Source organism: Thamnophis sirtalis, unplaced genomic scaffold (genome assembly GCF_051295495.1).
Source record: "Thamnophis sirtalis isolate CommonGarterSnake01/CBP01778 unplaced genomic scaffold, rThaSir2_p1.2 scaffold_10, whole genome shotgun sequence".
Classification (NCBI taxonomy): Eukaryota; Metazoa; Chordata; class Lepidosauria; order Squamata; family Natricidae; genus Thamnophis; species Thamnophis sirtalis.
The window spans coordinates 54,897,966-54,925,391 of record NW_028261390.1 but is presented as its reverse complement, the minus strand read 5'-3'; the positions used below and the strand labels follow the sequence as shown (position 1 = coordinate 54,925,391).

Below are 27,426 nucleotides of genomic sequence, written 5' to 3'. Positions count from 1 at the left end.
CTTTCGTCGGCTCCAAGATGGCGGATGACAGCGAAGTAGAGCTGTTGGTCCGCCGGCGGCGGGGGCTAGGGAGCAGCCGTGGACCGGAACAGGACAGCAGGACAGCGGGTAAGTGTTTGCTGACTCGAGGAAGCGGGCTGGTACACGAACCGAGGGGCTTCGCCGTCTCCTGCAAAGGGCAGCGTCCGCTCGATGTTTATCCTGCTCTACTCTGACTTGGGGGTAGGGAGGCTTTCGGAGTGCCTCATGTTGGGTGCGTCTGCTTGCACGGGAGGCGGCAGCAGCACTTCCCATTCGGGGCGCTGACAAATATTTCTGGGGAGGGGGGTCATAGCAGGCGGCTTCCAGGCGTGTTCGGCCATAGGCCGGGCATCCCCTCCCCATCGTGGTCGACCGAGTCAGGCAGGGTAGACGGCTGGACATAGCAGCTTCCTTGGGGAACCGGGCCCTATGTCTCGGAAGGCTTTCCAGCCGACGACAAGCCCTTGGAAGCGAAGGTAGGAGACCCCTGGCAACTCGAGAGGCAGCGGACTCCAACCTCTCACCCCTTCAGGCCTCTGGGCCGCGGTAGAGCAGTTTGCGGTAGTCAAGCCGCGAAGTGCGTTGCTAATCCAATCGTGAGGTGACTGGCAGGAGTGACTGTCTGAAGGTCCCCAAGAAAGGGCAGGCTCCCGATATCTTTCTGTACTTCACTAACTCCTTTTAGCTGAATTTGATATCAAAGTAACAATTGCGTTTATTTATTCAACGTATAGACTGCCCATTTCCCAGTAACTGCAGTTTACAAATGTGAAAAAAATGAAAGAGCAGCAACTAATGAAATGGAGTGGAGATGGCAAAGATAATTCAGATAGAAACAAGGAAAAAATGGGGGATTGATAACACACACTAACAGCCTGAGTGAAGAAACCCAAAACATGCCAACCCAGCCAGATTGATCACCTGGGCCAGATAATATATATTAACAAACAGTGCAGTACAGTATTGGTTTGGTTTCATTATGCTGAACAACACATTAGGTTGAATTCAGGTAAATTATTTCTGTTCTCCTTAGGCAAAAAAAACCAAATGCACAAGTATAAAATAGGTGGCACCTGGCTCAATAGCAATAATTGCTAGACAGGTCTAGGAGTCCTGGTGGACAATCACTTAAGTATGAGCCAGCAGTGTGCTGCAGCCACTAAAAAGGCCTATGCAGTCCTAGGCTGCATTAACAGAGGAATAGCATCAGAACCATAAGAAGTGTTAATATCGCTTTATAAGATTCATTGCCTTGTTAAGATCAAACTTGGAATATTGCATCCAGGTTTGGTCAACAAAATATGAAAAAGATATATCTAGAAAGAGTGCAGATACAAGCAACAAAGATGATTAGGGAATTGGAGGCTAAAATATATGGAGAGGATCAGCCTAATTTCCAAAGCATTTGAAGATAAGAAAAGAAGCAGTCAATGAAAACTAATCAAGGAGAGAACCAACCTATAGAAATAAGGAGAAATTTCCTGACAGAACAGTTGATTAGTGGAACAACTTACCTTTAGATGTTGTGGGTGTGCTTTCCCTGGAGATTTTTGAGATTGAACATCCATTTGTCTGAAATGGTATATTGTGTCTTGTTGAGGAGGGGGTTAGATTAGAAGACCTCCAAGGTCCCTTCCTATTATTCTATTATTGAGATAAAATATCTCAGGAATTTTACCACCAGTATATGTAATTTTATATCTACTGCTTGAATGTCGATTAAATGTAAGATAGCTGTTCTGATGGCTTGAATTGGCTCTCAGCTTTTATGCAGACAGATATAGTGAGGTCTAAGAGGATAGAGTAGGATTTCTTTAACACTGCATTGTATCACAGAAACTAACTGGAGGAATGGAACTATAAATTGAAAATAGTTTACTGGCATTGTTTGCCATTTTATTTTGACAGATTAGTTGGTTAGAATGTTGGATGAGCTTTGGAAGTGGTTTCTTTTTGAAGTTTTATCCTTTTTCTTCAGACAAGATTCTACTGCTTCCTGGTACAATCATGCTTCATCTTCTGGAATCCTGCTGTGTGCTCACAGGATATGCTTTCTAACAGACATACAAGAAAGTTGAATGTGTTGAGGTTTAGTAAATTGTAACTAAGAATGAAATGATAGTGTTTTGTTTTATTTATTAACATTAGACCAGCTACTACATTTTACAGAATAACAGTGGTTTTATTTTTACAGTTCCAGGTACAAGCGTGGAGAAAAAGGATAAGCCTCTCCCTAGGCTTAACATTCATTCTGCATTTTGGATATTGTCATCGATAGCTATTACATATTATGTTGAATTTTTTAAAAATGTTAAGGAAATTATTCAAAAAGAAAGGTAAAGAAATAAAAGTTGTTAATTTATTTGAAAAACATGTTCAACTTAGATTTTAGTTTGGAAAATACTTAATAAAATTATTTGTAGATCCTGCCACCTGTCAGTACATTACACATGTTACCATTTGAGAAAATAAATTTCTTATTTTAAAATTATTTGAATGCTAAGTCAGCATTCCTATCTATACCTAGATTGCAAAGTTTTCATAGAGGATAGTAACTGAAGTAGTTGGGGTGGGAAACTAGCCAAGAAGACTCATTTAAATGATTTTATTATATACTGTGTTTCCCTGAAAATAAGTCCTGGACCTATTTTCTTTTGACCCGCGAAAAAATGGCTAGGGCTACTTTTGAGGGGTGTCTTCATTCCCCCCCCCCCCATGTACCGATATGAGGTGGGGGGAGCGAGCTTCCCCACGTGCCTTTTGCCGTCTTACTTAATGTTCACACCAGCCATCCACATGAAACAGCCTCTTGACAACCTCTCCAACAACCCTGACTACCGTTTCTGCTGTGTAATTGCGGCCACAAAAAAACTGGGATGCCGAGTGATGTGCCCTATGTGCCTCGCGCCAGCTTACCTAACGTTTGCACCAGCCATCCACAATTTTTTTTCCTGGTTTATTTTGTCCTGACCTACATGGCCCAGCACAGCAAAGAAGAGCTGCCTTTTTCTTGCAAAAAAAGTCTCTCATTGCAGGAGGTTTTGGATTTGGTGCTCTTAGCTGGGATATTTGCAATCTCTTCTTTCCAAATATCCCACTGAAACAAAAGTGACCTATGCCCATTTTTCACCCAAATGCTCATGGCAACATTGCCAGGGTGTGACATTGTCAACATTCAGTAGCTTGGCAACTGACTCATATATTATGGTTATAACCTGGGGCCATATCTTCCCCTTTTGCAACTTCCTTACAGGCAAATTCAAGGGGGAAATCCAGATTCTTAACAACCATGTTGTAATTTAACAACTTGCCTTTGGCAAGTGGCAGGAAAGGTGGTAAAATGAGGCAAAACACAGCGTATTCCAGGATTGCAACATTGAAGGCTCGGAATGGGGTGTTTTTGCAAACCGCTTGAAAATGGGGAGGGGGATTTTGTCTCCCCTCCCGCTCCCCATTTTCAAGTGGTTTGCAAAAACGCCCCATTCAGAGCCTTCAGCATATTCCAGGATTGCAACATTGAAGGCTCAGAATTGTGTGTTTTTGCAAACCGCTTGAAAATGGGGAGAGGGATTTTGTCTCTTAACCTGTTCTCAGTCTGTGCTGAGCTTCAGAACAGGTGAGAGGCAGGAAGATCCCCCCTCCCCATTTTCAAGCCGTTTGCAAAAACACTCCATTCCGAGCCTTTAGCATATTGCAGAGTGTAACATTGAAGGCTCGGAATAGGGTATTTATGCAAACAGCTTGAAAATGGAGAGGGGAGGTTTCTTTCCTCTCACCCTGTTCTGAAGCTCAGCACAGACTCAGAGCAGGATAAAAGGCAAAATCCTCCCCCCTTTTCCTGGCGATAGTTCTTTACTTGGGATCGCAGTGCAGATGCATATCCCCCAAATGCTCTATCCGAAGCCTTCAGCTTTGCAATCCGTGTGTCTGTGCAGAACTCCCAAGGAAAGGATGGTGTGTGTGTGAGAGAAAGAGAGATCCCTAATCCCCCCCACCCCTCCCAAGGCAGCCATATCCCTCCACTAACCTGCTTTGCTGCTCCACTCTCCATTGCCATGTGCAGGGCAAGAAAAGTAGTTTGCGGGACTACTTCCAACTTCGCGAGATTTTTTTTGTGTGTGTGAGAAGTTGGAAGGTAATTTCTGTTTTGTTTTTTTTTAACCATAGTTGCACAGACTACTTTTCTTGTCTTGCACATGCAGGGGAGAACGGAACTGGAAAGCAAGTTAGTGAAGGGAAGGTGGCTGCCTTGGAGTGTGTGTGTGTGTGTAAGAGAGAGAGAGAGAGAGAGAGATCCAATCCAACCTCAGAGAATTACCATATATCAGGGCTGACAACTGTGTGCCCTCTCTGTCTCTCTCACACACAGAGAAGTTTGATCTTTCACTCCCTTCCTTCCTTCCACTGTGAGGTTCTGCATGGAGGAGCAGATCGCTTCCTGCAGGGTTGCCCTTGACACCCACTTTGGACGGCAAACAGAAGAACTTGGCTCTTTTTCTCCAGGGTCTTTGAAATTTCCCCCCTTCCTCTCTTTTCTGCCATAAAATTCTGGGCTCTGGCAGCGAGGCTGCTTCATTCTTTCCACAGATGTCCTTTCCCTCCCCCCCCCCACAATTCCCAGGGAGGGAGAAGGGGCGAGAGAGGAATGGGGAACAAACGAAAAGGACACCCGGACTCGCAGCGCTTTGTTTTTTTTGCATGCTGTGTTTTCCTGAGAGGCCTTGAAGAGAAGCAGTGCTGTTAGGAGAGCGAAGAGCCCCCAAGGCCAGAGCAACACAGTCAGCTGTTCGGCGGCCAGCCAGCAGCAAGACCAGAAAGCAGGGCAGGCGAAGGCCAGGGCGCACAGAGAAGTTGGGTAATTGCGGCTGCAGGCAAGCAGGTGGTGGGACAGAGAGGGTAAGGCCAGTAGACTTACTGCCTCTTGCACCTGAAAAATAATAAGACCTCCCCGAAAATAAGGCCAAGACCTTATTTTGGGGGTCAAAAGAAAATAAGACCCTGTCTTATTTTTGAGGAAACATGGTAGACACTAGTGAAGTTATCAGAAATGTCAGTGGGACCCAATCATAATAGAGATAATAGTAATATCTTGAGTAGGATTTAGTCAGCAGAAGGTATACTTGTGAACCAAAACCTTTTCCTCAGATGCTCAGGACTTAAGCAGTATGTTTTGCTCAATTCGGGTTCACATTCTCCTTTACATTTATAGTTATACTCCTCAGTGCACAGATCTGCTATATTAGGGGGTCAGCAATCTGCGGCTCTGGAGCCGCATGTGGCTCTTGTATCCCTCTGCTGCAGCTCCCTGTTGCTCAAAATATGTGTTACACCCACCAATGTGCGACACCTGCTAGAACATGATTTCTTGAGCTTTTCAACCCCCTGGTAGGCCAACCATGGTTAAATCCAAGAAAAGAAAAGTTTCAGAAGAATACAGAATGTTTAATTCAAATACATATACCAATTTTGTGGCCGCTCAGGAAATAGTCAGGCATGGGAAGGGTTTTGTGGCTCCCGGTGTTTTGTTTTGTTTTTTTCTGTGGGAAACGGGTCCAAATGGCTCTTTGAGTGTTTAAGTTTGCCAACCCCTGTGCTATATCATCTCAGACTCTCAATCAACCTTCTTTGGATTCTTTAATTTTTATTTTAATCAAAAGATAAAAATCCAAAAGATAAAGCAAAACTAGACAAGAACATTAAAAAGAAAAATAATGTGAATTAAAAGGACAAAAACCAGAAACACATGCCTTCTAGTTGAATATTGACAAATATATCGCAGCAATAATAACCCCTCCACTTGCAAAACAGATCCAAAATTTATAAACTATTATATCTATTTGGAACCCAGTTTGACCTGTCATACATTGTATATATGAAGAAAAAAAGTTCATAAGTTAAAACTACAGCAAAGTTAAAGTTCAAGGTCCTCTGTTAAGAATATGTTATTGTAATTTACTTGTAGAAAGTCTACAACAGTTTCTTATCTACCACAAATCGCCAGTCATTATCTCTGGACTATCCAGGATCAAATATCCTTATTTAGCTCTTAATAATAAAATCTTTCCTTAGGTTTTCAATAGGGAACTTTGCAAACAATTATATCTCATTTCTGAAATTTATAAGTCTCTATTGTAAATATCTCTGCAGCATCTATTGAAAAATTCTTAAAAACACATCATTCATCTTGCCAAGAAAGTCAAGCTTATCCTTCATTGATTCCATTATCTCAGAATTTCTTGGGTTCATATTCATTTCAATGTTGTCTGGCAGATTTCTGATTTTCCAACCAAGTACTTCATATCTGGCAGCAACAGATCAGGTTCCAATTCATGAAATTGAAAATAAAGTCAATTTATTATTTCCTGCTTTTGAATAGCATCCTGGATTTCAAAACTGTTGTTGACCCATAAATTTTTTATTTATATTTTCAAATAAAACCTGTAAGTTGGAGAACATTCTTTTTTGAAATGCTTCTCAGAAAAATCTTTTTCTAGAAACATTTTGGGGGAAAAACACTGTTCTTTCCAAGGACAAGAGAAACAGACAAATCTTTATTTTTTTTAAAGAGCTAGAAATAACATTTATAATATAATCCTGTATACATGTTAGTCCAATTGGATGACTTTCACTGACAGTGTATTTTCACCACAGATTTCCTTATAGTGAAAATGAATTCAATAGTTAACAGAGAAAACGGGGGGGGGGGGACTATAAAAGTCCAGCAAGGGGTTATAAAATAGGTAAGCAATTAGTTGCAAATCAAAAGATAATAAAACTTTAAAAAGTGCAATTAAAACACAGTCATGCTTAGGAAAAAGAAACAGCTAAAGAGAAAAGATGGTAACAGACCTGACCTGATCACGCCTTACTGAGATTTGCAGAATTATCTTCTACAAGATCCCCTCTTCTCCATAGATGCACAATTATCCAAAGGCTGTCTTGGGTCCTTCTTATTCTCCCTTCAAAAAACATGGTAAAATTGCCAATAACTACCTTTAGCAGTGAAATCATCTGTTAATCAGTGGGAGAAACAAAAGCCATCCAGCATGTAATGGGAGAAATCCAAGTTAACATTTTCACAGAAACACTGTTTTTCAGTTTTACTATTTAAAAAGTATAGCAAAATTTAATTTGAAGTTACAATTATCTTAAGCTATCTCCATTTTTACAAATCTTTAAAAGAAAAATCTTAAAATCCAATTTAAAATGAAAGCCATTTTTAAAAATATATTTATCTACTCTCTTATTTAATGCCTAATAGTTGGTTAAGGAGATGTTTGGATCCTATAAGAGATTCATATTTTAAATATTTAATAAGAGGATGTCCTTTGTCCTTATTTTATCAGGATCATCATCACATTTTTATTTCACCTTTTTAATTTTCTGTTTAGAAAATGTTTAATTGTTTTGTCTAGAAAAATGTAACCTGTGTCAAGGCATTCTTAATTCATCTTTCAGTAATAATTCAATTGTTTTTTTTCTGCCAGATTGGTCAACTTTATTATTATATTTCTATCTTATGTCTATGATGACTTAGGTTCCAAAGGCTAGGTTCCTTGAAGCCAATAGTTGGTCTACTAAGGCAACCTTAAATGTAGCATGAGAAATTGCAGAGATTTTTCAAAACTCTTGGCAACTGTGAGTTAACTGTGAGTTTTCTTAATTGATCATGGAAACACTCAACCTTATTTAAATCCTTTAGCCAAATGATTTGGCTAAACACCCATAACATTTCAACGCCTAAGCTAGCTAAATACAGGCTGAATGGTATAACAATTTAGTGGTTAGAAAGTGATACTCATCAATAGTCCCAAATAAAAATAAAGGAAAGACTGAATGGGTTGCCACAAGATTCAGTCTTGGCTCCTTATTCTTCAATGATTTTATTTATCATTTTGATGAAAAAGTGAAGGAAATGCCTTTTAAAAATATATATTGTCAAGAGCATTTGGTATTAAATTCATATACAGTTATTTCTTTTTAAAATTTATTAAAACTTAAAAACCTTTATAATTAAAATGTGTTTCCAAAAACTTTAATACTACGTATTAAATAGAAATATAACTATATATTTGTTCTTTTCCATGAGTATGCTTTCTGGCCACTTTCCCAAAAAATGTTTCCAAAGTTCTTCTTATATCCAGTGACAAAATAATGTGAACCAAACTTCTTTTAGATATTCTCTGAGATGTTCCTAAAATGGCACCTGCTCCAGGACAGCTTGAAGTAGTTTCTGTGAAGGAAGGCCACATGGCGCATTGATTACCTCCTTTTCCAAAATGCAATTTCTGAAGACCACCTTTTAGAAAGAGAAGCAGTTAATACACTGCACAGGATTTTGTGGAGGCTGTCTTGCACCATTCTGGACACAACTACCATTCTCGCGATCTCTCAGAAAGAAAAACTGAGAGATTGGATTGGAAAATCATTCTCTTCTGAGAGATCATGCAAATGGCACCCACTCCAGAATGGCACAAGGTACCCTTTGTAGAAAGGCCACATGTCACATTATCAGGGCACTCTTGGAAAGGTGGTTTTTGGAAGAGTTGAGTGGAGCAGGCATGATAGCGGCAGAGAAAGTCTAAGAGTATGGGACCCAGCAGGGCAGCAAGCTATGCAAGGGGTACCTTGAGCTAGGGGAGGACCAGTGCAGGTGCTGTAGTGCAATCCTCCCAGGCCTCCCCTCCCCCATTGAGACAGCCTGTGCTCTGTTTAATGACCCATGTGGTTGCTTAACAGTTGCAAAAAGGACAGCCAGAATTGGCCCTTTGATATTGCCTGGCCTTTGGCATGGGAAGGGCCAATGGCCCTGTACAATAGTCCCAGTTTTTCATATGGCCCCTTGGGAAAATTAATTGCTCACTCCTGGCATAGAGAATATTGATGTTAGCAAATATACAGTGCAGATAATATATTAATATAGAAAATCAAGATATTAATAATTTAAAGAGGTCGTAATTGGACACAAAAAATACAGAATGTATCCCCCCGCCATTAAACCAATTACAAGAAAAAACAACCCAATTACTTCCATAGAGAATTATTTCCCCACCTCAATCCCCTCCAATTTCTCTCTCCCTGTTTAAAAAAAAACAAGAAACAAAGTTAACATTGGAGCAGGTACGGAAGTCCTCAACTTACGACAATAATTGAGCCCAAAATTTATGTTGTTCAGTAAGACATTTGTTAAGTGAATTTTGCCCCATTTTACAACCTTTCTTGCCACAGTTGTTAAGTGAATTACTGTAGCTGTTAAGTTAGTAACATTATTATTAAATGAATCTGACTTCTTTAATGAGTTTGCTTGTCAGAAGGTTGCAAAATGTGATCACATGATCCCAGGATGCTGCAACCATCATAAATACGAGTATGAATATACCAAGCATTTGAATTTTGATCATGTGACGATGGGAATGCTGCAATGGCCGTGTTAAAAACAGTCAAAAATCACTTTGTTCAGGTATAATGATGTCAATATGGTAAACATTTGAGTTAAGATATTTGAATTAATATGAATTAATGGAAGAGATGCACCAAAACATATTGTAACCAGCTGATATACTTTTTTTATAATATATACCTGTGTTCTTTTTTTTTTCTTCCCTGCCTTGTCTTTTGTTCTTTTTGTCTTTTTTGGTTTTTTTTCCTTTTTTTGATTTTTTTCTTTTCCCACTGGTGTGGGCATGTATTGTTTAAGATTATTATTATTATTATTATTTAATAATAATTATAGTCAAATGAAAATGGGTATATTATGATGGTGATATGTATGAATATTTGAGTTAAAATGCTCGAGTTAACATGAATTATGTTTGTTGACTGTGGAAGAGATGCACAAAAGTTTATTTGTAACCAATTGATACACTTTCTATAGCATGTAAAGAAAGATGTTGTACTTGTTTTAAATTAAAAAATTTTAAAAAATTAATTTAAAAAAATCACTTTGTTCAGCACCATTTTAATTCAGATGGTCAATAAACAAACTGTTGTACGTTGAGGAGTACCTGTACTAATATTCTGCATAATTACTGAAACTTTTACAGAAAAAAGTGTCTAAAACAGCTAAAACAAACAGCTGCAAACTTTTTTTCTCTCCTTTCCTACTTGATTTCTCCTGGAGTTTTGTAACCTGATTTGTTTTGCCCCAATTCCCAGCACTATAAGGAGACATTTAGTTCCATCCTAGTTTCTACAAGGCAAATGTGTACTCAAGCTCAACCACACTATTTTGGATAGTAAGCACTAGTCTTATTGTTTTGGGTTGGTTTGTATCTGCATATCGTTGAACTAATTAAACTTCTCCATTAGAGTATCTGTGGAGATTCTCAGACATCCAGGTCATGGTGGTCCCAAAGGAACTTTTTTCAAGAGGCAACTTTATATTTGTCCATCTGCATTTAAAAGACAAAGGCCACTCTTTTGAAGATAGCAAAGTCCACATTTTGGACAGAGAGGATCACTGGTTTGAAAGATGAGTCAAAGAGGCCATCTATGTCAAAATTGAACAGCCCTATCTCAGCAGAGGGGAAGGGATACAACATCATCTATCTCCAGTCTACAACACAGTCCTTTCAAGAGTTCCAAGAAAGCCCCACACCCATTTGTACTACAGGTGACCCTGATGACACACATAAACCTCCAGGTGGCCTCAACGACTCTAAAAGAATGCAAATGACCAGCTGTCTGCAAGGAGTATCAATCCTTCCATTCTCCACCATCCAGGCAGTGCTGAAGAAGTTTCTTGGATGAGAAGCAAAACATCTTTTAAGAAAAAACAGAAAGCCCACTTGTCTCTTGAAAAAAAGCACCTTTCGGGTTCCCCATTAGAGATTTCTGAATAACTTCTCAATAAAATGTTCTGAACATAATGATTCCTGGGTGTATAGTATGTACATATTGCTATGTAAATCAGTTCCTTTTAATAAGCTTGTGCAAGTTTGAATCATTTCAAAATTTCAGGTAAAAATTGGGGTTTGAGATTTTTTTTCCCTTCATTGTTAAATAATTGAATTATAGTTAGAATTTCAGCATCTTTTAATTTATAAATTAAACTTTACATTGCTCTATTTTGCATAAATAAATCAGTGAACACATCCATGCTATTTTCTTGATATTGGATGATTTCCCATTGCCTTCTTACAGGATGATTTTTAATTGTGATTTTCTAGCCTAATTTGTTTTTAAATTTAATCTCATGAATCAGAGTCCCTAGAAATCATCTAAACATCAACCAGACTTAATCATGTTTAGCTTCTGAGCTCAGACAAGGTTGTCCAAATGTTCTACTTAAACTCAAGCCCTCTTCTCTCCCTCTCCTGTGGTTTCCAATCTTAGTTTCTCAGCAAGACATTTTCTTGCTCAAAAGTTCCATACCTGATGAGGACCTCTTAACTAGTTGAAACCTGAAGCACCACACTTGCATCTTTCTCAGCCAATGTAAGAACAGTCCTGATCTGGATTAGCCTCCTAATTGAGCCAATGTTCATAACATTGATGTATACTTAATACAAGATCAGCTAGCTTATTGTGGCACTTAACTCAGCTCTCCTTTTCTCTGTTTTGCAGTGGATGGTTTGTCCTTGGCAGTTGTTTATTAGCAGTCAGTCTGTCAGTGGCATTTTACTGCATCATATACCTCGAATGGTATCATGGAATTGCTGACTATGAAACTAGCTATCCCACACTCGTTCCCATCACAACTGCTAGCTTTATTGCTGCAGCAGTTTGGTAAGTTGACCATTCATAGAATAAACTGATATTAACGGAGACACCTGACTTAAGAGTAAAACATTTGTGAGAGGAGACTATAAGATCATTTTTTGTAATGCTGTTCTATCATGTTAGCTTTAGCTCTCTTGAAGCAATTTTTAAAGCTTGTGTAAAATTTAACATGTTTAATTTAGTTCAGCATGTTTCAGAACCATTTATTTAGCTTCACCATGTGTTGTTGGGACTTTTGGTCCTGATGAAGCTCCAGATTTGTTAAAGAATGAACTGGGGTCTTCTAAGTGAGTAACTTAGATAAATTGGTATAAAGAAAAATATGTTTCCAGCAAAGTAATTTATTTTATTATTACATTTATATCTCACTGCAATCAAACCACTCTCAATGGTTAACACAAAATAGAAAAAAAAAGTTAAAAATCCCTAATAGCATAAAATCAAAACAATATAATATAATTATAACAACATAATATAATATAATAAATATAATATAACAATGTAACTTAAGAATAAAATAACTCAAAGCACCAGAGATGGATCTAATATCATCACCCTCCAGAACTTAGTTTTCAGCAACTTTTTGAATGCAGTTACGAAGGGATCATACTGATTTCCACATGGAAGCTATTCCACAGAACCATTGCTGCTACCAAGAATCTACCCCTCCTGACCAAACCTCCCTACAGTGTGGCACTAGGAACAGTTTCTCTCTAGATGGCTCAATAGGTTGGCCAGCTCTTTGGCCCTAGAGGTAACCTAAGTAGCAAGCCATAATGGTCTTTGAGCTAAAGCCAGCATTTTAAGTTGCACCTTTAAGCTAATTCCAGTGGGTTGAACATAGAATATTTTTTCTTTGTCCACTGCTATTCTAGGTGATTCTGTTGCTTCACTTCTCATGGCTCCTCAGAAGCTCCCACGTTCAGTCAGCAGAATGAGGCTGTTCAGAAGCAGTCTTGTTCCACACCTGACTCACCTGGGGCATTTCCCAGGAGCCCTCTGGAAGCCATACAAGTCCATGAGGCATCCATCGATATTCATGAGAGTCCGTATTCCATATAGCGTTTTTTTTTGTTATATTTTAATGTATGCCATATTGCTGGATTGGCATTGCTTTTAAAGTGTTTAATTTAATTAAAGGGATACTTGATTCACTCTTTTTATTAAAAATAAAAAGTGACTTTGCATTGTCCAATTGCAATTACATTGCATTGGTTCATTGTACATGAAATAGACAGGTGAAGGAAGAATACAGATCTGTTCACTGTTTTGAAAGTGATTCATTTTATATTGTAACAGGATTCACCCTGGGTAAAAGGTGTAACTAAACTGCATTTGACCTTGTTTCATAATAGTGTTGCTGTGAAATAGACTAGACTGGCTATATTTTTTTTTCTTCCTAGCATTTTCTGGCAAATGCAGGGTCCACTTTTTTCAGATCAACTGATTGTTGCTCCATTGATTGTGATAGGAATTGGCCAAGCCTGACATCATGGGCTAAGAGGGAAGGACTGGCTCAAAGCTTTGCTTTCATGCCTCAGACTTGCAAACAGAATTGACGATCGTCTGGTTTCTAGCCTGGGGCCTTAATTCCTAGATCAAACTGCCTCTCAACTAGATTGATTATAAATAACTTAGGAAAAAGAGCTAGTTTTAAATCATTGGTTTAAATTAGATGCTAATTTATATTACATATATTTCCTAAATACCAGCATAACCTAAAGCAGGGATGTGAAACTGGCATCGTCACGTCGTCGTCATGTAACATATCGTGACTTTCCCCCCTTAAACCAGGGGTGGGTGGGCTAGCACATGACGCATTGGCCCATGGGCCGCGAGTTTGACACCTCTGGCCTAACGCTTGATTTAAGTTGTCTGCAACTGTTTGTAGGCATCACCACATACCTACACTGCAAAGGGGTTGATGGGTAAGCGTAGGTTGCAGATAGCTGCAGAAGGGCCGATACACACACTTCCAAAATCCTTGTTGCGCATTCTATGGAAGTGCATGTCCTTGCATGCTGATTGGTTGATCCTACTTCCTGTTCTGTGCCTTACTGTTTGATCATCCAGAATGTTACTATATGCAGAAATAGATTGCACACCTACCCAATCATACCCAAATGACAAATGCATACATTCCTGACATGCAGTGACAGAGAATTCTAATTTAGCCTTAATTCCTTGATGTATTTTATGAAGTAATATTTTAATCTACACATTTATATTATCTCAAGAACAAAGTTTATGAATTGCTAGCTACTTCCAGAATGCACGCACACATATATCTATTACAGATAGTCCTTGCTTACCAACTGTTCATTCAGTGACTATTCGTAGCTACAATGGGTCTTCATAGCTGTAGCCATTGTAGCATCCCTTTGGTCAGACATGTAATCTCAATTTGGCCACTTGGCAACCATATTGCACTATGACAGTTGCAGGATCACGTGATCACAATTTGCGAGTTTCAGAGATGCTTCCACAAGCAAAATCAATGGGGAAGCCAGCAGTATGAATTATAGTCATGTGATGTGTTTACCTAACCATGACAATTCATTTAATTATCCTGACGATGATGTAAGTCATGTGATGTATTTGATGCAACTGAAGTTAGTAGTCCCTATTACGGTCAGTGAGGACAACCTGTATTTATCATGGTTCTTTTTATAACTATGAATTTATTTAAATTTAAAATACTATCAAGAGAAAAAAGTAAGAGACTTAGCGAGAATAAAAACAAAGATACTTGTGTTTCTGTGTGTGAACATATATTTATTTATGAATAAAGAAAGATGTTTCAAGATGAATGAGAGACTTTAAAAGTAATAGATTAAATATAAGAATGATAAACTTCATGTAAAATTGCTAATATTACACTAAAATTGATCCTTTTTTTCATTCCCAGTTTTAACATTTCCTTATGGCCTGTGTGGTCATTTCTGACACCTCCGGTGCTCTTCATCCAGTTTATGGGTATAGTCATGCTTGTGTCCCTTTTGGGCTAAACCTTTCAGGTAAGACTGTCTGGGTGCTTAACTCTGTTTTTCTGAATGACCAAATCTCTTAATTGTCATACAGTTATAGACTTGGGACATGTTCTAAGGCTGATCACAGAAAATTAAATGTAACTATTACTTTCTGTGGTTTGGAAGGTGTTTTCTGAGCAACAGACTTCCTTTTCCTATCTTCTATTCATCTTTTCCATACATATTGTTTTATATCATCTGCCAATGTAATTGTCATTCCTACCGTTTCATTTAATACTAGCTGATGACCCAGCATTGCCCAGGTGTTTATAGACATCAAAGTGTTTTTGTCTGACAGGGAGCCATTGAGAAGGCCTTTCTCCCCCCTTCTCCCATGCCCATCATCTCTGCCCTCTCCCTTCCCCCTCCCATGCGCTCCTCTTTTCCACCCTGTCTACGATCCTGGCACTTTGCCCTGAAGCATTTGTAAGACAGGGAGCCATTGAGAGGGGGCTTTCGTTCCCTGCTCTCATGCCCATCTTCCCTGCCCTCTCCCTTCCTCCTCCCATGCCCATTATCCTTGCCCTCTCCCTTCTGCCTCTCATGCTCCTCTTTCCCGCCCTGTCTACAATCCTGGCACTTTGCCCTGAAGCATTTGTCTGACAGGGAGTTATTGAGAGGGGCCATTCTTCCCTCTACACCCATGCGCATCATTCAGGGGTGGGTTTCAAAATTTTTTACTACCTGTTCAGTGGGTGTGGCTAGAGGGGGGTATGTGACTGAGTGGGCATGGCCAACCTGACATCACTCACGCACACTCAGTCACATGATAACCCACCCCACCAACCCATGCCCACTGAAGTGATGGTGAAAAGTTTTTTTTGGGGGGGGGGCATGCCAGGCCCGGGCACTTCACTGTCTTTTTTGTGGTGGGGGTGGAATCCCCAGAGCACCTTTATTTTGTTCCATGGGGCTCCCTCACAGGCAGCTTCTCTTTCTGGCCCATAAGCAGAGAACAAGGTTGCTACCTGGCCCCTCAGTCTCTGCTGGCAACTCGACTCCGCTGGCAACTCGACTCCATGCAGAGCAGGCTGTAGAGGGTGCCATAAGCCAGGTTGATCAGGACAGCGTGCTGCTCCAAGAAGGCCAGCAACCCGAAGAGGTCCACGTGGGGCTGTGCCGGCTGCAAAGCATGGCACAAGGGGCAGAAGCCCCTGAACCCAATAGGGCAATGCAGCAGCAGCAGCGCCCGACTGCTTGGGATCAGGCCTGCCATGGGGCCCTCGCACACAACGCCTGCCGCCCTGTCCCCACCCAGGGGACAGGGGTTTTCTTTAAAAGAAATGCCTCTTCAGATGAGCTTGAAAACTTTCAAGGTTGCTCCTGGAGGGGGTAGGCCGATGGGCAGCATTTCCACCACCCCTACCCAGGTGCCTGCAACCTTGGAGCCTGCAGCAACTCCCAGTGCTTGCACAGTAAAGGCAATTAACAACTCGCCCTCATGAGAAGATTTTCTTTACTGTGCAAGTGCCCAGAGCTGCTCCAAGGCTGTAGGTGCCTGGGGGAGAGGAGGGGGAATGCTGCCCATCTTCCCTCTCCCAAAGCAACCTCAGAGGTTTTCAACCTTGTCTGGAGAGGCTTTTTTTTTTTAAGAAAACCCTGAAAAAGCTGCAAGATCTGGAGCTGCCAGAAACACGTGGCCCCAGGTGGAAGGCAGCCTTTTCTGCAGCATGCCCCTCCCCTCTTTGGATTGCCCTGAAGCGGGGACTCTGCCTTTGCAGAATGGGGTGGGCGCATGTGCAGCAGCCCCATAATGTCTGCTTGCCCTCCCAGAGCACCACCGCCTCTCTCAGCCCCAGCGCAGTATCTGCGTTTCTACCAAGGGCTGCCGGGCCATTGTTGACGCTGACCTCGGAAGGCAAGCGGGTGTGGGGGACCACCAGGAAAGCCGCAGGGAAGGATGGCAGGGCTGTAGGGAAGGAAGCAAACAGCCTCCATGCTTTCCTGCCTTCCACATGGCCTTCCACTTGCCTGCTTTCACAAGCTGGCCACGGGGATGCCGGGAAGGCCGCATGGAAGGCAGGGAAGCATGACAGGGCTGCAGACCGTGGGGAAGGGGATAGGAGCAGCTAGCTAAGCCACGACTCGCAGTCTTACCTGGCAGACAGATCAGGGGTGCAGCGCTAGGCAGGCCAGGGCGCATATGCAGTACTAAAAATGTTTCTGCGCAGAAGCAAAAAACAAGATGGCGGTGCCTACGGTGCCATTGATAGAACCGGTACAATCACGTGTCTGCCGGAGTTTGACCAAATCGTACCGTACCAGTAGGAACCCACCTCGGCCATCCCTCCCTGCCCTCTCCCTTCCCCCTCCGATGCACTCCTGTTTCACGCCCTGTCTACAATTCTGGCACATTGCCCCAAATCCATCAGGCGCTTCCCCATTGGTCCACTGGAGAACAAACATCATGGTTGGCTTTCCAGAGGAAGCTGCGAAGGAACTAACATTACAAAGAATTGCCACTCTAGAATGCCGTACTCACTCTGCTTTTAACGGCCCAGGCTCTCCTTTCATCTTCTCATGACATCACAAACACTTACCGCTCTAGGACACCACACTCGCTCTCCTTAATGGGCCAGGTGTTCCAAAGTTATGCTAGAACACACACACACACAGACACAAACGCACACATCCCAGGGGTGTCTTCCCCCTCCTCATCCCAGTATTGTTAACAGAGGGTAAGTCATCTGTGTACCACGTTTGGTTGAAATTGCTTGAGGCGCTCCAGAGTTATGCTGCAACATATATACATGCATGCAGCATAATAATAATAATAATAATAATAATAATAATAATAATAATAATAATAATAATAATAATAATAATAATGAGGAGGAGGAGGAGGAGGAGGAGGAGGAGGAGGAGGTTGCCATTGCTGAAAAGATTAAAAGATATGAAAACCAAATAACTCAATTCAAGGAAAACTCACAGTTCAGAGCAAATCACCACCAGTTTTATAAGAGCTTAGAAAGTAGAGATGGAGTAACAACAAATGAAAAGCCTGATAAAGAGAAAGCTCTGAAATTCTGGAAGAATTTGTGGGAAAATAACAAGAATCACAACAGAAATGCAAAATGGATCAAACAGATTGAGGATTCTATTAAAGTGCATAAAATGGAAGATGTGAAAATAACAAAAGAAATGGTGCAAAGACAGTAAGAAAAGTGAAGAACTGGAGTGCACCTGGACCAGATGAGTTACATGGCTTCTGGTTAAAGGCACTTACAAGTGTGCACAAAAGATTGGCAGCCCAAATGAACCAGATCTTAAAAACACCTGAAAATGATGAATGGATGACAACTGGAAGGAGATTTTTGATCCAAAAAGATAAAGAAAATGGAAAGGATCCTGGAAACTATAGGCCAATCACCTGTTTACCAACAACATACAAGCTCCTTACTGGTATCATTGCAAACCAAATTTATGGATACTTGGAAAGAAATAACTTGCTTCCTGTAAAACAGAAATGATGCTGCAAAAATTCAAGAGGAACAAAGGACCAACTGCTGATTGACAAACTAATCCTAAAGAATTCAAAGAAAAGATGAACCAACCTGTTCATGGCTTGGATAGACTATAAGAAAGCATTTGATTCAGTTCCCCATAGCTGGATCAAGAAATGCCTGAAAATCTTTGGCATCAGCAACAACATACAAAAATTCATGGAAACTTCAATGAACCTCTGGAAAACGAAGCTTATAGCTAATGAAGAAGTACTGGGTGATGTTGAAATTAAACAAGGCCTTTTCCAAGGCGATTCCCTTTCACCCCTACTTTTTATACTCTCAATGTTACCACTGACAATCATTTTGAAGAAGATGAACTATGGATACGAACTTGCAAAGAAAGGACTGAAAATTTCGCACTTGGTGTACATGGATGATTTGAAGCTGCTTGGTAAAACAAAAGCTGAACTGAATTTATTAGTTGAAAGCACAAAAGAATTTAGCCAAGACATTGGTATGCAGTTTGGAATTGACAAATGTGCAACAATGGCAACCAAAGCAGGCAAGATCATAGAAAATGATGGAATAGAACTTGAGAATGAAGAAATGATAAAGGCACTAAAACCAGAAGGAGGCTACAAGTACTTGGGGATTTTAGAGGCCTCTGACTTAATGCATAATAAAGTCAAGGAATTAACTTCAGCCAAGTACATTCGATGAATTCGCAAGATATTAAAGTTCAAATTGAGTGGAGGAAACATCATAAAAGCCATAAATACCTGGACTGTACCTGTGATCCGATACTCTGCAGGAATAATTGACTGGACCCAGATGGAGTTGGACAATTTGGACAGAAAAACAAGGAAGCTTATGACAATGAATCATGCTTTGCACCCTAAAAGTGATGTTGACAGATTATATCTACCAAGAGAAGAGAGTGACCTAGGACTCCAAGTAAAACAGACTGTGGAAAAAGGAAAACACAGCTTGAATGATTACATCCAGAAAAGTGAAGAACCAATGATTAAGGAAGTAAATAAAGGAGGCCTTTTAAAGACAACTAAGCCAAAAGCAGAATATAAGAAAGAGGTAATTGAGAAGCGAGCTGAAAATTGGAAAAGCAAAGCTATGCATAGCCAATACTTGAAAGGTATTGAAGACAAAGCTGACCAAAAGCTAACTTGGAACTGGTGAAGATCAGGAGCACTGAAAAAAGAAACAGAAGGCTTAATTTGGCAGATCAAGAACAAGCCTTAGCCACAAACTGCATGAAGGCAAAAATTCAACATGTTACCACCAACAGCAGATGTCTCCCTCTGTAATGAGAAAGACAAGACAGTCGACCACTTGATCAGTGGGTGCAGCAAAATTTCAAACTGACTACCTACAATGCCATGACCACATTGCTAAAATCATTCGCTGGAAACTTTGCCAGAAGTTTGGATTTGAGTACAGCAAAAACCACTTGGAACATCAGGATGAGAAGGTTCTAGAGAATGGAAAAGTCAAGATCTTGTGGGATTTCAGAATTCAGACTGACAGGCACTTGGCTCACAACACACCTGATATAACAATAGTTGAAAAGAAAAAAGTTTGGTTCATTGACATTGCAATACCTGGTGATGAGTGAATTGAAGATAAGTAGCAAGAAAAAAATTACATAGTACCGGGAAATTGAAGTTGAGCGACTGTGGAAAAAGAAATCGTTTGTTGTCCTGATTGTAATTGGAGCCTTTGGAGCAATACCTATAGGGCTGCCTCATTATTTGGAAATTCTAAATTTACCTGACTTGAACATTCTGATTTTATAAAAAATCACCTTACTTGAACAGCTTATATCCTCCGACGTTACCTTAACAGTTCCTAGGTCATTGGTTAGGACTCAAGCTGTTGAGCTACCAACCAACCCCAAAGGCTGTGAATCTCACCAAAGATTAACTAAATATAAATATAAATAATATAATAAGATTGAGTACTTGAAAATCACTTTCTCTCTCATTGTTACATTCTCGAGACAGTATTTCTTTGCTTACAGATTGTCTATTTCATGATGATTTCAAGATTTGGAAGGTCCATTTGTGCAGTAATCTCTGGAAGAATTACCTCATGAGAATAAATGAGAGATGGTTATTTTGTTAATATGCTAACTCATGCTGATTTCATTGTTGCATTGTTTTTATAAACTCTTGCCTGAAATCCCTCATATTTTGTTTTAGGTTCTTTCTACTCTTGATGTAAGAGTGAATTGTCTGGATTTAATCATTCTCCCCATTTTGAAGTTTGGGGCAACACCTGCTTTCTGCCATTTCAACTTCAGATGGAATACATAAAGGATCAGCAAGACAGTCATCAAATTTCTTCAGTACTGTAGAAAGGAAGATTTAATTAGAAGTACATAGAGAAAACTTCATTTTTGTTCCTCATTCTGTTCTTCACCATTTCTTATTGAGCAACACTGAACCATTTGCATTCTAAAAAAGATAACCAAAAGCTGTGTTTAAACAAAATGCTATTTGTTTGTAGGCTGAACTGCCAGCTGGCAGAATTTGAAGACCAAACCTTCAGATAATAAAGTTTGGACAGTCTAAAATCTCACCTTCACTGAGCAAAGCAGTTGAACTAAAATATGGTTATGAAATTAAGTATCATGTCATATTCTCTGAACTGTTTTTAATGTTTCAAAATACTTACAATATATCATATTGATTGTTGACATATCTGCTTCTTTGGGGTCTCAAAATAAGCACTAGGGCTTATTTTTGGGGTGTCTTATTCCCCCCCTCCATGTACAGGAGGCCCACTTCTGTTTGCTCATAGCAAGGCAGGGAGCCGCACAGCATGCCAGATTCTTAAGTAGGGCTTATTTTGCGGGTAGGGCTTATATTAGGTGCACACGTAAAAATCATGCTGATCCTTATTTTCTATTTTTTTATCTATAATATTAGTACCTCTTTAAAAAGGCATTAGTAAGAGCAGACTTAGAATACTGCATCCAGTTTTGGTCACCATATTATAAAAAAAGATGTAGAGGCTCTGGAAGGAGTGCAGAAAAGAGCAGCAAAGATGATTAGGGGGCTGGAGGCTAAAACATATGAAGAACGGTTGCAGAAATTGGGTTTGTCGAGTTTAGTGAAAAGTAGGACTAGGATAACTGTTGCAATATTTGAGGGACTGCCATAAAGAAAAGGAAAAGCAATTTATAAGTAAAATTATTTGCATGCCTTTGGAATCTTCATTTAATGAGGTGTCTTTATTGTACTTTATTTCATGGAAAGGCAACAAATAGTTTCTTTTATTAAACAGCAAACCAACTGGGAGAGTATGTGTAACAAAATCATTTTAATCCTTTGACGGGATATTTAGTATATGATGCCTTTAGCTGTTGGGATCTAGCGTACTTAAAATTCCACCTCTCTCCTATTCTGTGCTTCACCTTGAAGACAAAGTCTGGCTACTCAGGATCAAGCTTTAGAAACTTCCCTTATTCCAAGGAAAGTCCTCTTGAGTTCAGTATTGTTTCTACTAATACATTTTCAATTTGAAGTCTTCTGTAGCATTATCTTGAGATGTCAAGATGAAATGTAAAAACACTTGTAGTAGTTTAGTTATAAAAATGTTTATGTTTGTGGAAACAACAATTGAGAACAGTCATAATCTTTTGTGATCTAGGAATCCAAATTTCTCTTGACAGCACCATCTCTTAAGTCAGTGATTTATTTATACAATCCTTTGTTGGATGTTGACTTTGTGTTGAAAGTAGAGATAAAAACACCACCTGTGCTCCTAACTCCTTAACTTCTTGCTTAGGTCAGTGTTGGTGAACCTTTTCAGCACCAAGTGCTGAAACGGGAGCATGCGCATGCACGTAGGGAGCACTGGAAACCGAAAGAACAGCTCCCTGGTGCGCATAAATGGGAGTGCCAGAAACCAAAAAAGCAGCTGCGTGGCATGCATGCGCAGGAGTGCCGGAAACCGGAAGATCAGTTCCCCTGAACTGCATGCCAGGGAGCTGTTCTTCTGGTCTCTGGTGCTCCCGCACGCACAAAGGCCAGCTGTCCAGTGTGCATGTGCGCGCCGCAACCCGGAAGAGCAACAGGCAGAGATGGCTCTTTGTACCACTTCCGGCACGTGTGCCATAGATTCGCCATCATGGACCTAGGTGGTCTTAATTTCTCAATATTGTTTTCAGATTCATTGTCATGTCATTTGTCCCCAGATGAATGAGAAGAAAGGGACAGTACTATTTAGATTTGATTATTTTAGTAAGGTTCAGCCACATCTTTGATTTTTGCTCCAGAAAGACATCAAAGCTCCTAGATTATTGAGTCTACAGACTGCTGATCTATTCCCTTCACAAGCAAATCTCCTATCACCAACACTCACCTTTTTTTCTTGGAAAAGTCTGGACTACTTTCCTTTCTGCTACAGAAACTCTTTATGATGTCTCTTCTTCAGGGGTCTGCATGCTTTCTTCCAGGGGGAGGATATGAAATTGATTGCTCAGCTCCAGCGGGGCTGCACTGGATAGAATTCTATTCTATTTCTATTCTATTCCTTCACTAGGTGAAAATGCTCTTGGTTATTGTTTTCTTCTATGAATGATGTGTTTCCATCAGTCTGTCTCTAAAGGTTCATATACAGGTTCATTTTTTCTAGTAATTTTTGTTCCTTGTTGTGTTCAGTTTTGATACAGTTGTCTTCCTTTGGAGTTTCTTGTTTTGTAGCTTGAGCCTTGCAGTGGATAGAATTGCATCTAGATATTTAACTTGTCTTTCAAGTAGTTCATTTGGCACATTAAATCTAAAATTTAAATTTCTAAATCATTTCAAAGTATTATAAATTTAAAAAAATAAATTTAAAAATTTAAAAGTTTTTCAAAAATGTAAACATTTTATTTTAACATTTTTATTGACTTATATTGTAGAATACAAAATACAAAATTAAATAGAAAAACAAAGGGGAAGAAAAGGAAACATTTACTTCTGACTCTCTCTGTTGCAATAAAATAAGGCATTAATGTCTTTTTGCTTTTTCATAATAATATGAACCAGCCATTTCTGTAAAGATCTATCAATCTACTTGTTAAAACCCAAAATCAAAGTTTCATTCTTTTCCAGTTCAAGCACAAAGTTCAGAAGCGGTCTCCAAATGGAAACAAAAGTATTTATGTTCTTTTCTTTAATCAAAGTAGTCAATTTTGCTATTTCAGCCAACTCCATCAACTTCTGCAAGCATTTATCCATAGTGTCAAAGTGTCCTTCCATTTTTGTGCTGCTGTCAGTATATATAACAACAAATTCCAATTTTTTTCTCCAGTACTTTTTCCATTAGACCCAAAAGGAAAAGTTCTGGTTTCATTTTTATCTCCATTTACATTTTTTTTCTGTATTAAAATATGAATCATATGCCAAACTTTTTTTGCTTTATCGCATGTCCATCATAATGATAAAAAGTCGCTTCTTTACTTTTCCACTCCCAACATTCATTTAACATACCTTTATACATCTTAGATAACTTATCTGGTGTTAAATACCAATGGTACATTATCTTACAGAAATTTTCTTTTAGATTATAATTTAATGTAAATTTTAAACTGCCATAGGAAAATTCCAATAGAAAACAAAGGCAACAACACAAGCAATAATTTTTACTTTAAGATCAGAGGTTTATTGTTTCTAATAATTTGGAACATTAGAAATGAATAGTTATAACAGATATAATAGCAGTAATACACTTGTATTAATAAGCCATTGCAATGGGTCCAATGAGAAATAGCAAGTCCTACAAGGACTATAAATCAAAGGGCCCCGAGCTGATTTGAACCCTATGTACTGTTCTTCTAACCACATACATGCTTCACAACTTCACTAACTGTCACTTTCCATGAACATCTTTGTACATTTCTTTTCAATTCCTCATTTCCAACAGTTTCAATTTGCAAAAAAAAAAAAAACATATTTCAGAGTTAGCAACGGCTCAGCAGGATTACAAATATTTCTGGTAAATTTTGAAATCATCCTAGCTGAAAACTTTGGTTCATATCTCTTTCTTCTGGCCTGCTATCATCCATGGGACTTATTGAATCTAATAAATCAATAGGCTATATTTCATGATTCTCACAAAACCCTTCGTCTACGTATTTTGCTATTGTTCAAGCATCACATTATATCCAAAATTCCTTGGCCACTGAATCATACAATGTTTTACATGTTTATTTTCCAAATTCAATTTCAATAATATTTTATAGATCTTAGCAATAATATGTTCATTGTTGCCACATAATGAAATTTCCAATTCATTTTTAACAGTCAAATCCGTAACACTTTTTTTTCCAGTTTAAATCTTTCTTTCAGTTGTTGATAAATAAATTAATGGCAAACATAACCTTCTGGTTCAAGTTCTTCCCTTGGCTTTAGTATTGGATCACCAGTGTTGAAAGTTAAAATTTTACCATACATCAACCAGTCTGGCTTCACCACCATTTCTTTTCTTAAAAAGCTTCCAGGGGTGACACCCAGAGGTGGTATTTAGCAGGTTCTGACCAGTAGTGGGTTCCTACCAGTTCGGACCAGTTTGTCTAACCGATAGTGGTTTGGTAGCCTAGGTCACTGGAACCAGCAGAGTCACAGGCCTGCCATGCCCCTGAAACAGTTCTTCGGGGGGTGCCACAGGCTCCACCATCTTGTTTTTCAGTTTTATGCATGCACAGAACAATTTTAATTGCACTGTGCTTGCACACTCAGAGCTCACACACAAACTGGGAGTAGTGCCTGCCAGAACCCACCCCTGCTTCTGACCAGTTCTGGAGAACCGGTAGTGGAAATTTTGAGGGGTTGGAGAATTGGTAAATGCCACCTCTGACTGGCCCCGTCTTCATCTATCCTCTGCCTACTGAGTCCCAGCTGATTGGGAGGAAATGGGGATTTTGCAGTAACCTTCCCCTGGAGTGAGGAGGGAGTAGAGATTTTACAGTATCCTTCCCCTGCCACGCCCACCAAGCCATGCCCACCAAGCCACGCGCACAGAACCTGTAGTAAAAATTTAAATCCCACCACTGATGATACCCAAAGGGGCAGCTTCAAAGAGAGCCTTGTTTTATTCCAAACTATTAGTATGGCATGTCTAACAAATTGATTATTAAAATCAACATTAACTTTACTTTTATCGTACCATAAACAGCCGTACCATCCAAACCTTAATTCATGGCCCTGTAATTCAAGTAACCTCTTATTCTGGAGACTCACCAATTCTTTTGCCTAGGTCAAACAGCATCCATCAAAATACAATTTAATATCTGGGAGACCCAAAACCCCTCTTTCCTTAGCATCTTGCAGTAGCTTATATCTAATTATTGGGTTTTTCCCTTGCCATATGAACTTAGAAATGTCCTGCCATTGTTTAAATAAATTGTCAGTTGTAAGTATTGGTAACGTCTGAAATAAAAAAAAATCTTTGGTAAAATATTTATCTTCATTACAGAGATTCTTGATCAGCATTGTTGTTTTCTGTTGGTTTATTTTGAAACCTGCCAAAGCCCCAAAGTCATTCAATTTCCTTATCAAATATTCTATATTATGTTTTGGGTCCTGTAAAAATATAACCAGACCATCAGCAAAGGCCCTTAATTTATAAACTTCTTTGTTAATATTTATACCCCTTATTTTTTCCCCTTGTTTAATATCTCTATTCAGAACTTTTTGTATGAAATGCGGAAACTGCTGTGAGGGGGGGGGGTATGTGAACAGTTTTGTTTTTAATAGTTTTTGATTGGTTATTTGTGCTCATATGCTGTAAAGCTCTGAATCCCTGAGGTCTTTTCATATAATAGTGCTGATTCACCACAAGAGTGAGCCAAAAGACTATAATATTGCTGACTCTTTTTAACACTCTTAGTCTTATTAAACCCAGTGAAATATAGGTTTCAAGTCTATAATTCTGTAACTTATAATTTTAAAATCTTGAGTTTTTTTAATTTCAAGGCTTAAAGTATGGCCACAAAGAGGAAGACAGAAAAGACAGAAAAATTAGAATGACACTAAGGAGATATAGAACTATAAGCCATTTATGGATGAGTACATGTTAAAAATTCAAGAGTACATCCAAAATGTCAGATTAAAGCTGGAAACCAAGTTTGATTCGCTCACAAGGCAATTCCAGGAAGAAATCAAATGTCTGAAAGAAGACATGAAACAGGTGAAAGCCAATGTACATTGTATGGAGCACGGATTGGAGAAGACAAACATGTTTATGTGAACTGGATGAGATAACAACTCTGGAAGCTCAGATTAAAGAATTTCAAGATTTCATGGAATACCTGAACAACCAGGTGAAGATATCAGATTAAGAATGGTAAAGGCCTTGGCCGAGTTAATTAATAAAGAGGAAAACAAAATGGAATTTGATTTTGTAAGTTATACAAAATGAACTCCAGATTTGCTGCTACAAGAAAGTTACCAAGGGATGTTCTAATTCAGTGATGGTTAATCTTCTTGGCACTGAGTGCCGAAACTGGAGCGTGTGCTGGAGCACCGGAACCCAGAAGAGAGCAGCTGGCAGGTTCACATGCATGAGGCGTAGACTCCAGGCTGTATAGGGATCGCTTACAATATTTCGTTCATTGGAAAGGGTACCCTTTATCTGAAGGTACTTGGGTGAAAAGCTGGAATCTAAAAGTAGAGAAGTTAGTAAAACAATTCCATGATAAGTTTCCCAATAAGCCAAAGGGTCCCGGGGGTGGGGGGGAGAGGTGGTTAATTTTGTTATGTTAACCCTTATGTTATTCTCTTTTCAGGAAATGTTTTTCTTCTGAGGAGAGGCTGCCTGTCAGGGCTGCAGCCGGTTCCTTTTAGGATCTTTGGCCTGCCACACTCTCACTTATTTTACTATACTGTTTCATTAGTGGGGAATTGGGAGGGGGAATAGTAAGGAGTAGAATGTGTTGTTGTCAAAATAAAAAATTCCTTTCTAGAAACCAAGGTCATCTTTTGTTCTCTACACCTCTGAGCCTGACCGGAACTGGATGGGTGGAACTGCCAGCGTGGCAGTGGAAGATTGGACCATGTGATAAACTTGGGTGTGGGGGCAAGATATTGAACTTTCAACTGGGTGAGAAACCCGGGAAGCTTTCAGATTCGGGTTTTCCACAGATGTGCCAACATGTCTCTCTTAATAAATTGGAACTTTGAGGAATACTTTGCCTTGGACTCTGA

General features: G+C 39.5%; 1 protein-coding gene across 1 annotated transcript; it reads left to right on the top strand.

Annotated features, from left to right (window-relative positions):
- Positions 1-27,406, top strand: TMEM128 (transmembrane protein 128). Its single transcript, XM_087724642.1, has 5 exons — positions 1-108; positions 2,216-2,357; positions 11,587-11,748; positions 14,651-14,759; positions 20,434-27,406. Exons 1-4 carry the CDS (start codon positions 18-20, stop codon positions 14,748-14,750), a joined length of 495 nt encoding a protein of 164 aa, XP_087580768.1. The 5' UTR covers positions 1-17; the 3' UTR covers positions 14,751-14,759; positions 20,434-27,406.
- The last annotated feature ends 20 nt before the right edge of the window (positions 27,407-27,426 follow it).

Excerpts from the sequence above, each read along its gene's own strand:
- TMEM128 (XM_087724642.1), top strand. The coding sequence starts at position 18 with ATGGCGGATGACAGCGAAGTAGAGCTGTTGGTCCGCCGGCGGCGGGGG. Across the intron at positions 109-2,215 it reads ACAGGACAGCAGGACAGCGG|TTCCAGGTACAAGCGTGGAG; the intron begins GTAAGTGTTTGC and ends TTATTTTTACAG. Across the intron at positions 11,749-14,650 it reads TTTATTGCTGCAGCAGTTTG|TTTTAACATTTCCTTATGGC; the intron begins GTAAGTTGACCA and ends TTTCATTCCCAG.